The 10,509-nt window shown below is 42.2% G+C and overlaps 2 protein-coding genes across 7 annotated transcripts in view; one reads left to right on the top strand and one right to left on the bottom strand.

Moving 5' to 3' along the window:
- LOC308663573 (cholinesterase-like) overlaps positions 1-10,509 on the bottom strand; it is a gene marked incomplete at its 5' end in the record, with an annotated part of 476,398 nt that overhangs the window by 381,185 nt on the left and 84,704 nt on the right. The window lies entirely within an intron of this gene.
- Positions 2,531-10,509, top strand: part of ABCF1 (ATP binding cassette subfamily F member 1) — a 48,057-nt gene continuing 40,078 nt past the window's right edge. For 2 of the 6 annotated variants that reach the window (XM_081320069.1, XM_081320066.1), the window contains exons 1-5: positions 2,531-2,726; positions 7,201-7,247; positions 9,375-9,464; positions 9,596-9,740; positions 10,142-10,179. In XM_081320069.1, coding sequence (XP_081176195.1) covers positions 2,639-2,726; positions 7,201-7,247; positions 9,375-9,464; positions 9,596-9,740; positions 10,142-10,179 — 408 coding nt within the window. In that variant the 5' untranslated portion in view covers positions 2,531-2,638. The remainder of the gene's footprint in view (positions 2,727-7,200; positions 7,248-9,374; positions 9,465-9,595; positions 9,741-10,141; positions 10,180-10,509) is intronic. The other 4 variants (XM_081320068.1, XM_081320067.1, XM_081320071.1 and 1 more) reach the window with 4 other exon arrangements.

Genomic DNA, 10,509 nt, shown 5'->3' with positions numbered 1-10,509 from the left:
AACCATTAAGGGCAAGCGGAAAAAAAGGGGGGGGGGGAAAGAGGTTGGAATGTGACGTGTTTGGAAAAGAATTGACAGCAGCGATTATGGATTGTACCATCGAAGGCAGCAACGCCTGGAGTTCATCATTCCTCTCCCCCTCCGCGGAATGTACCATTCTAGTCGGGGGGGGGAAGGGCTAAACCAAATTGTACTTTTCCGTTTATTCTATTCGTGGGTTGTTGGAGGGCCGGGAATACCTTCGAGCATGACGTAGAAAGGCAGAAAAAAACTCACGTTAATGACTGAAAGGGGTGGGAGGGGGAGATCGTCCTAGTTGGCAATACTTTCTTTTTTTTTAATAAGGAGCAAGAAAATTTGGGCAAAATGTGTGTAAAGTCTAGATTATTTCAGAAATCCTTATCAGGCAGAATAGTGCTGTCCTTGATCAATAGGAAATAAAAGAATAGACTCTTCATCTTTATTGCACATTCATCTAGCTTTGATATATCCATTTCTACAAGTCAAGTTATAACAGGAGAAAAAGCTCGTTTTTTACTTGAGAATACCTACGTTTTTACAGGCAGGCGGTTATTATATTTATCATTTATTGTAAAAGACCCAAACATTTCTGTGACTTGCCCATGTTTCACCTAGAGACCAGTGTTTTGTTTTGTTTTTCACCATGAAAACTTAAAGAAGCTTGGACTTCAATCTCCAGAATTCCCAAGTTAGGCTGAGAAGTCGACAAATATTGATCTAGACTATTCTGAATCTCATTTGCTTTTTCTAACAGACTAAGTACTTCTGAATGATGTTAGTACAATATAGGAATGGACTCAGGATTAATTCAGCCTGATGCCAATTGTTTGATGGAATTTAATTATTTATAATTTTAAAAGCATATATTAGTATTTTAAAAATATGTCAACATTATACATACAAAGTTATAAATATAGCAGATTAATTATCATAATAAAATTATAAACAGAACTCTAAAAGATTTTAACATACGGCTTAAAAGTCTTCCGTACTCCTTTGTTTTAAAAAAAGAAATCAATACTGCTACTGCTAAGCTTGTAAGCCGCCCTGAGTCTTCGGAGAAGGGCGGGATATAAATGGAATTAAAATTAAATTAAATTAAAATTAAAAAAATAATGACCCACAAACCATATGAATAATACACTACTGCAATTCATATACACATTTTTCTTTCCAATATTAGTAATTTTTAAGACAGAATTAGGATCAGAAAAATATAATTAATGTCGTGATCAATTGATTCCAAATGCCAACCTAGGGCAGTATCTTTAACACACAGAAGTTCATCCAATGCCATATTAGCCATCTTTTGAGCTTCAAAGGAAAGTAAACAATTGCAATTTTCTTTAATATAAACAATTACCAGATTCCAGTTTGTTTGCTTAATATTTTTACCTCTTTTTAATGTACAATTTTAGAGACATGTAATGAAAAAAAAATAACTTACAACAGTCCTCACATGACCATCACAGCATCCTCATGGTCACATGAACAAAATTTGGGCATTTGGCAACCTGCATGTATTTATAATGGTTACAGCACCCCAGGGTCATGTGAATGACCTTTGCAGCCAGCTTCTGACAACAAAGTCAAAGCGAGAAGTAGGCTTTGTTTAACAACCACATGATTCATTTAACAATTACAGCAATTCACTTAACTGTGGCAAAAAGGTTGTAAAATGAGGCACAAATCACTTAACAATTGCCTTGCTTAGCAATGGAAATTCTGATCTCAACTGGGGTCATAAGTCGAGGATTACCTATATAGCAACAACAAAAACTGCATGGTGAGAGTAATTGGTCCAAAATCACCCCATATAGTCATGAAGACACTATATGCAATATAGTTCTTGTCTTTATATGCAATAACAATAATAGAATAGAATAACAGAGTCTGAAGGGGCCTTGGAGGTCTTCTAGTCCAATCCACTACTCAGGCAGGAAACCCTATATACCATTTCAGACAAATGGTTGTCCAATCTCTTCTTACAAACCTCCAGTGTTGGAGCATTCACAATTTCTGGAGGCAGGTTGTTCCACTGATTAATTGTTCTCAATGTCAGGAAGTTTCTCCTTAGTTCTAGGTTGCTTCTCTCCTTGACTAGTTTCCATCCAGTGCTTCTTGTCCTGCTTTCAAGTGCTTTGGAGAATAGCTTGACTCCCTCTTCTTTGTGGCAGCCCATGAGATATTGGAACACTGCTATCATGTCCACCCTCGTCCTTCTTTTCATTAAAAAAAACGATGAAATGGTCAGTAAGAGACCACAATACACTACTGAGGAATTGGCCTTAGTTTATTGAAATGTAAGAGGCCTCCCATCCTGAAGTCCAAAGAAAACCTACATCTGTCTACTAACTGGAAGACCTATTTGCTGCTCTTCGACTATCTCTAAAATGACTGGGTTGCTCTCTATGATTGGCCTTTCTAGGAAGTGTCTCGATCTCTATCGTACAACCCGCTCTGCACTTATAGGGCGACACTAGTCGCTCCTCCTAGCGTGGTCGCTCTCGCGCAGGCGCAATAGAAAAGAGGCGTGCAGGTGGGAAGCCTCTTTTTCCGGGCTTCGGAAGGGCAGGAGCTCAGTGGCGGCGGTGGGAGAAAACCGGAGGGCTGAGCCATGCCTAAAGGGGGAAAGCAACACCACGCCCAGGAGGAATGGATCGGGGACGGGGAGGAGAAGACGTGCCCCGCGCAAGGAGCTGGAGGTGCGATTGGGGTGGCGGGGTTGGAGGGGGGAATCCAACAGGGATAACCTGGAAGAAGAGCTCAGTGGTGGGAGACTCTTCAGAAGCCTCTCTCGGAAGTTGGGGTGGAAGGGTTTGAAACTTCGGGAAAATAAAAAGTGGGGAGAATAATCCCCCTCCTTGCTATATAAATAAGTGTGTAGCCATAATACCAAAAAAATCCGAAATAAATAGCCGCCTTTCGAATAATTGTACATTTATTTATTCAGAAGTAATTTCATACGTAGTTCTTTCTAGACTAGAGGCTGGGTGATAAGTTCTACTGTGAGTAGCATTTCTAATATAGATGGAGGGTTAAAAGGAAGGAGAAGCTTAAGTAAACCTAAGTATGTAAAAGGGACGCGGTGGCTCAGTGGGTTAGGACGCTGAGCTTGTCGATCAGAAGGTTGGCAGTTTGGCGGGTCGAATCCCGAGTGCCGCATAACAGAGTGAGCGCCTGTTACTCGTCCCAGCTTCTGCCAACCTAGCAGTTCGAAAGCACGTAAAAATGCAAGTAGAAAAATAGGGACCACTACGGTGGGAAGGTAACAGCGTTCCGTGCGCCTTTGGCGTCTAGTCATGCCGGCCACATGACCACGGAGACGTCCTCGGACAAGCGCTGACTCTTCAGCTTTGAAACGGGGATGAGCACCGGCCCCTAGAGTCGAAAATGACTAGCATGCATGTGCGGGGGAACCTTTACCTTTAAGTATGTATGTATTTGATTGTGTTTAGCCTCATGACATTTTTCTTCTCTCCATATGTCTAAACCAGCCCCCTCCCTGCCCCTCCTCCTTTTCAGTTTTCCCTAGCATATGTCTTGGAACACAGGTAACCCTCAACTTACAACCACAATTGAGCCTGAAATTTCTGTTGTGTTAAGTGAATTTTGCCTCATTTTACAACCTTTCTTGCCCCAGTTGTTAAGTGAATCTCTGCAGTTAAGTTAGTGACACAGTTGTTAAGTGAATCTGACTTCCTCATTGACTTTGCTTGTCAGAAGGTTGCAAAAAGTGATCACATGACCTTTGGGACATAGCAGTGGTTATAAATATGAACCAGTTGCCAAGTGTCTGAATTTTAATCACATGATCTCAGGGACTCTACAATGGTCGTAAGTGTCCAAGCCACATTGGTTGATATGGTGAGTTTTGGTCAAGGGTGGGAAGGGGTGATGTGAATGTAGGTAGACAAGGTCCCATGATTATTTTTAGAGTGCTCCTGACCTGTGAGATGAGACTAAGTACATCTTTTGCCATTGCACGTTTACATTTTATCCAAAAAAAGATACTGAAGGGGCTAAAACTGAGTAGTATGTGTTGTTATATTGGAAATGCACCTGCAGTGACTGTGGCCTATAACAAACTAGGATAACTGCTTCGGAAAACTGATATTTAATTCAACTTCTCATTTCCTAAAAAAGTAAGGAGGCAAACATTATTTTGGCCAGGCTGATAAATATTCATAGTACTGTAGCTGGATAAATATTGCAGTCCACCTAACCCAAAAGATATATTTGTTCATGAGTGCGGCTATATAATAACATATTTAGATTTTGTATTGCGCTGTAGAGAGAGTGCTTCACATGCTCATTTTGGGTTGGTACGATTAATTCTGGTTGGAATTAATCCCAGTTGGATAGATTGAGAAAGTAGCTTGTAGCACTCTTTGTTCATAGTAGTTGGAGAGACACTTGCTGACTTGTAGCATCTTTCATCAGTTATGCTAAGATCTTCCATAGGTTGTTTTAACTGCTATCATTCTCATTCCCACTTGGAAGGGCTGCATGTGTCTATCCCAAGTGATATATATTTATAATGAGAGGATGAGAATTTCCAGAGGGCAGAGTAGGTGAACCAAACTGGATTATTTCCTACTTGAGAATTGCAGGTTTTCTGCTGAAGCCCAAAATATTTGAAATTTAGCCTATGGCCATCCTAAATTCCCATAAATCTCCTTGAGTTTGGTTCCACAGAGCCTAAATTTTCCTCTTTCCTCTCCTCTTCTTGCCAAAACCACATGGTTCCTCCTGATCCCAATTCTTATATAAGATGTCTTTCTCCATCTTCTTTCTGCCCTCTGTTTGCTGTACTGGGTTGTCTCCCATGTCACGTTGCCGTTAGATTTCTTCCATATGTACCCACAACTTTCCTAGAAATCTCCGTTGTTACCTTTCTCTGTCTTTCCTTCATTTAGTCATCTCTGTAATCCTGGATCCCTTTTTCTAGCCTAGTATACAAAGTTATTTTCTCATACTTAGCACAATGTACAAATTTCATCATCCTTAGCATGGCTGATAGGAGTTCAGTGCATTTGGGAGGTACTAAATGAGAGAGGTTGCTATGATTGTTTCCTGTTCTAAAGAAAGGGAAAGAGTCGTTGGCAAGATCTGAAGTGTCAACTCCATTGATTCAGCATTTTTAATACAAACCAGAAACCTGTTTACTGAACAACTCCCCAAAATTTCTCACCACCGGACATTATAGCTGTTATTGGACTTCAGCAACTTCTGGAGAATTCAGTAGATTCCCTGGAGAGCTATGCCAGTTTTGTGTGGCCCAATGAAATGTTTGTTAATTTCATCTTGAGCTCCTGTTGTAATGGCCTAATACTGCCCTGGAAATTTATCAGCTCCAAATTACAAATACATAGACATTTGGCTTGAACAGAGCTGGCAATTATATTTATTTTCCAGCTGGGCTCCTGAATTTTTAACAGCTGTCAGTGCCCTAATCTTTTTCCCAAGTCTGGGATGGGGGAAAAAAAAGTTTCAACCCTTCTGCATGCAGCTTTTAAAAGATCCTGGAAGCAAGTGGAAGACTGTCTTCTACTTGCAAATTTTTGAGTTACAAACTTTTGCCAGTAGTAAACAAACCTGTCTGTAGCTCCAACTTTAAAAGTCCTGGAAGATGGGATATAGTTTACAGTGCACCTCATACATACACTTGGCAGCCCCATTGCATCCTGGGTGACTGAGCATATGCCATTTTGGACACTATCCTGTCTGCCAATCTTGTGTTTAGTTTTCAGTGTTCAATTTGCACTGTTCTTTCTTTGGTGACTATGATTTACAGTATGTCTAGAATTACGTGTAAGAATGATAATTTGAGAGGGGGGGTAGTACTAAGAGGCGTCAATTCTTCACGATGGAAACAAAAATGGAGAAACTTGCCATATCGATTCCATAAAATGGACCTAAGCCGTCACCATCAGGTATTCTGACACACACTCCAGTTATGTAAATTGAGAACCCTGCCCGAGACTAGCCATTAAACAAAATAAGCAGGTGCTTAGGGCACCAAAGGAAGAGCGCATTCACAAAGGCTTGGCGAGCCAATTTGTTGTAGTGTTGAATCTGCCAGCTTAGAAACTAGAACACTAGACTTCCCTTTAGGCTTGAAAGCCAGCTGAGTGACTTTGGACAGTCACTTTCTGTAAGTTGAACTCATCTCACAATATTGTTGTGGGAGAAAATAGGAGGCAACAGTGTTAGATGTGTTGGCCACCTTGAGTTATGGGACAAGAGATGGGATAAGAATCTAATACTGTAGTAATACTTTAGGCACTTAGATGACTTTGAAATGAGTCATAAACTACAGGTAGTCTTCATCTTGCAACCATTCATTTAGTGACCATTTGAAGTTACAGCATCATTGAAAAAAGTGACTTATGAATGACTGGTTTTCTCTTACGATCATTGCAACATCCCCATGATCATGTGACCAAAATTCAGATATTGGTCAGTCAGCATGTCTTTATGACAGCTGCAGCGTCCCGGGGCTATGTGATCACGTTTTGTGACCTTCTGACCAGCAAAGTCAATGGGGAAGCCAGATTCACTTGACAACTGTGTTATTAATTTAACAACTGCAGAGATTCACTTAACAACTGTGGCAAGAAAGGTCGTAAAATGGAGCAAAATTCACTTAACTGTCTTGCTTAGCCACTGAAACGTTAGCCACTGACTCAATTTTAGTCCTAAATCAAAGGCTACCTGTGTGTTGGTTTGGCCTTTATTTTTTAAAGTACTATATTTGGTTTGAGCAACACTGCTTAGAGTAGTGTTTTTGAAAATCCCCCTAATTTTATACATGTGACGAGAATTCTGGGAGGCACAGTAATTTTGATTGATGCAACATCTCTTAGGTTCCATGGTTCCTTTCAACTCTGATTCAAATAAAGCCGGTGTCTTCAAACTTGGCCCTTTTATGACTTGTGGACTTCAAATAAAGACTTCAGCCTGCAGATCCCATCCAATACTTCAATCTTTATATCACACTGGCTCATACTTTGCCAAGCGTGAGAAATGGTTTTTAGTTTGCCAGTACTCCCATCTTCTTGTTCTCATTCTGTTTTGGTTGGACACAGAACCAAATGATGCAATTCTTGGAGCTTCTTCAGAACAATGGTACTTTGCAACTCTTGCTTTGATTTTTGTTGTTGTTGTTTCTTTCAGACAAATTAGTAAAGAAGGGAAAGAAGGATAAAAAGACGAAAAAATCGGTAAGTTTCAGTCTTGTTGCTTAAAAGTTTTACCGCAGCTATTTTTAGTCAAGAGAAACTAGCATTTCTCAATAGTGATAGCACTTAGACGTATATGCCGCTTCATAATGCTTTACAGTCTTCTTTGAGTGGTTTACAGAGTCGGCATATTGCCGCCAACAATCCGGATCCTTATTTTACCAAATCTTGGAAGGATGGAAGGGTGCTTTGTTGTCTTTAGGGTTTCTGGAAGTAAAATTTGTGGAGCAAAAATCAAGCCCCTGTCTTAAAATGTTTCTCTGTATCTCTTAAGAAGTACCATTACCACAGTTGTTTAAATACAGGTCTGAGTGTCTGATATATATATTGGGGTAAAAGCTCTTTGTGCATGGTTTTATCCAGATTGAACCCTGAACTTTGATTCCTGTAATTTCAGTAAGACACACAAAAGACCCAGGAAAGGGACCTGAAACAAATTATTTTGCATTTGTTAAGAACTGCCTAGGATCAGCTAGGCATCAGCGTGTGAGACAGAAGGCCATCTACATGCTTTAAATAAATTCCATCATCCTTTTGGTAGGTTAAACCCAGAATGAGCGCAGTCAAAATACAGGGAGTCCTCAACTTACAACACTTCGTTTAGTGACTGTTCGAAGTTACAGCCACATTGAAAAAAGTGACTTACGACCATTTTTCACACAACTGTTGCAGCATCCCCATGGTCACGTGATCAAAACTCAGGTGCTTGGCAAATGATTCGTATTTATGGCCCTTGCAGTATCCCAAGGTTGTGTGATCACCTTTTGTGACCTTCTGACAAGCAAAGTCAGTGGTGCAGCCAGGTTCACGTAACAACCGTGTTACTCATTTTAACAACTGCAGTGATTCACTTAACAACTGTCTCACTTAGCAACAGAAATTATGGGTACAGTTGTGGTCCTAAGTCGAGGATTACCTGAAGTAGGCACTTTGTTTTGTAGGTAATGGATGAGCTAAAATAAAATAAAATCAGTGCCTTAAATCTTGCAGAAGTTTAATGTACTCCTTTTCGTTACTGAAAAGCCTAATTCCATTCCTTCCCAAATTCTGTATTCTCTATTTGGAGACTTTTATAAGGAACATAATGTCCCCATTACTGTACTTTAGCTCAGGGGTCCCCTGACAGGCTGGCCAGCATGCGCACTCACCCCCACTCGCACTAGAGCCCACAGACCCATTTGCACATGCGCGCAGGGCTAGAAGCAGCGATGGCTGGCGCCTGTGCAAATGGGGTCGCCAGCCCGTGTGGGTTGCGCAGCCCATTTGCGCACGCACATGGGGCTAGCAGAGGCAGTGGCTAGCGCACGTGTGCATAGGCAAATGGGCTGTTAGCCCTGTGTGGGTTGCGCGGCCCGTTTGCACATGCATGCAGGGCTAGCAGAGGCGGCAGCTAGCCCCTCTGTACATGGTGCAAATGGGGCTGCTAGTGCTGTGCAGGTGCACGCGACTCCATTTGCGCGCAGCCCTGTTCACGTGTGTGTGTGCAAATTTCCCACCTGCTCCCTTTCCCTCCGGGCTGCCAGCATGAAAAGGTTGGTGACCTCTGCTTTAACTTTTCCCCAAGGCACCTAAACATTGTCCCATCCACCCTAACATCATGGCATAGGCCAAATGTCATCCTCCCGTAATTCCCGAAAGTTCCTGCACCCATCTCCTTACACCTCCCAAGTGCCAGAAAGTAACACACCCTTGCAGTAGGAGTGGCAGGATCAGAAATATCTTATTTTTTTATTTATTTTTTTATTTTAATTCCATTTATATCCCGCCCTTCTCCGAAGACTCAGGGCGGCTTACAAACTTAGCAGTATTTATTTATTTATTTATTTATTTATTTATTTATTTATTTATTATTTTTTATTATTATTATTATTTATTTATTATTTATTTATTTATTTATTTATTTATTTAATCCCATTTATATCCCGCCCTTCTCCGAAGACTCAGGGCGGCTTACAATCTAAGAAGCACAAATCAATGTGCTTAGCAATAGCCTTCATTCCATGTATATGCCTGCTTATTAGGGCTTTCACACACACACCCCAAGCGGCATTGCTGGGTGGGTCATCTTTCTGCCACTGATACCCCCAAATTTCTTTCCTGCGCCCCAAGTTCTTCGAGGAGCTGGCTGTGGAGGAGAAACACTCCAGCGAGAACCATACAGCGGAGAAAGAAAAGAAGGAGCAGCAGCAACAACAACAGGCAGGTCATTTCCATATCATCTCACGGGGCAGGTCCTCGTGGAGCTTGCAGTCCAGTCGTTACTCTGTTGAAGGTAAGCGGGTTGCCCGTCCCTTGACCGTCTCTCTTTCTCGGGGTGGGTCTTTTGCCTGCAGCAGCAGCAGCAAAAGAAGCGACGCGATAAGAAAAAAGAGCAGAAGAAAAAACTGGCAGAAGAGGACGAGGAGGAGGAGGAGAGCCAGCTGATCGAGAGGCTGAAGAAGCTGTCCGCCCAAGCCAGCGATGAGGATGAAGAAGGTGGGAGGCGGCAGTTTTCGTTCTGCTTTTCAGGCGCCGGTTATAGGGGTCAGCCTTGACGGGGGGGAGGACCTCCTACCGTTTAAGCTTATAAATGGCTGAGGCCCTGGGAGATATTTCAAGGCTCCTGCCTGAGGATCTCGCGAGGTTTCGCGGACGAGTGACAAGTTCTTGCACGATTTCAGGCAAGTTTGCCGAGAAACGGAGGCGTTCTTCAAGGCCCACCATCCTCTGCCAGTTGGGGTACGGACCGGAGTTGTAGTCCGAAGCGCTTTGATTGATTGGGGAGAATGCTAGAGTGTGTCTTTCAGATTGTAAGCTTGATCCTCTTTACAGTCTCTCTAGGTTACAGCCCAGTGTGACTTTTTTTTTCTTTTTTTCTTTTTTCGCTTCTCTTCCAGTGCCCATTCCTGTCGCCAAAGCAGGCAAGAAAAAGAAAGTAAGTCCCCGGCTGCTTTCAAAGTACTTCTTTGTTGGGCGAGAATGAGAGGTGAAAATGGAATGAGTTACTTCCTGAAGAACAGAGTTTGGTTGCAGTAAACTAGCCTTTGCAACCTTTAACTTGAGGCTTCGGCTCAACCCCGACAAGACCGAGTGGTGTGTACGTTCCGGCATCTCGGGAAATTCAGTCCATTCCATCTTTAACCATGGGGGGGGGGTGAGGTGTTCCCCCCCCCCCCCCGTAGATAGGGCTCGCAACTTGGGTGTCCTCCTGGACTCACAGCTCAGTTTGGAAGACCATGTAGGAGCCGTGACCAGGGGGGCTTTT

Source organism: Vipera berus, assembly GCF_964194415.1.
Source record: "Vipera berus genome assembly, chromosome: 2".
NCBI lineage: Eukaryota > Metazoa > Chordata > Lepidosauria > Squamata > Viperidae > Vipera > Vipera berus.
The sequence above is the reverse complement of the archived record's forward strand: the minus strand, read 5'-3'. Positions and strand labels throughout refer to the sequence as shown.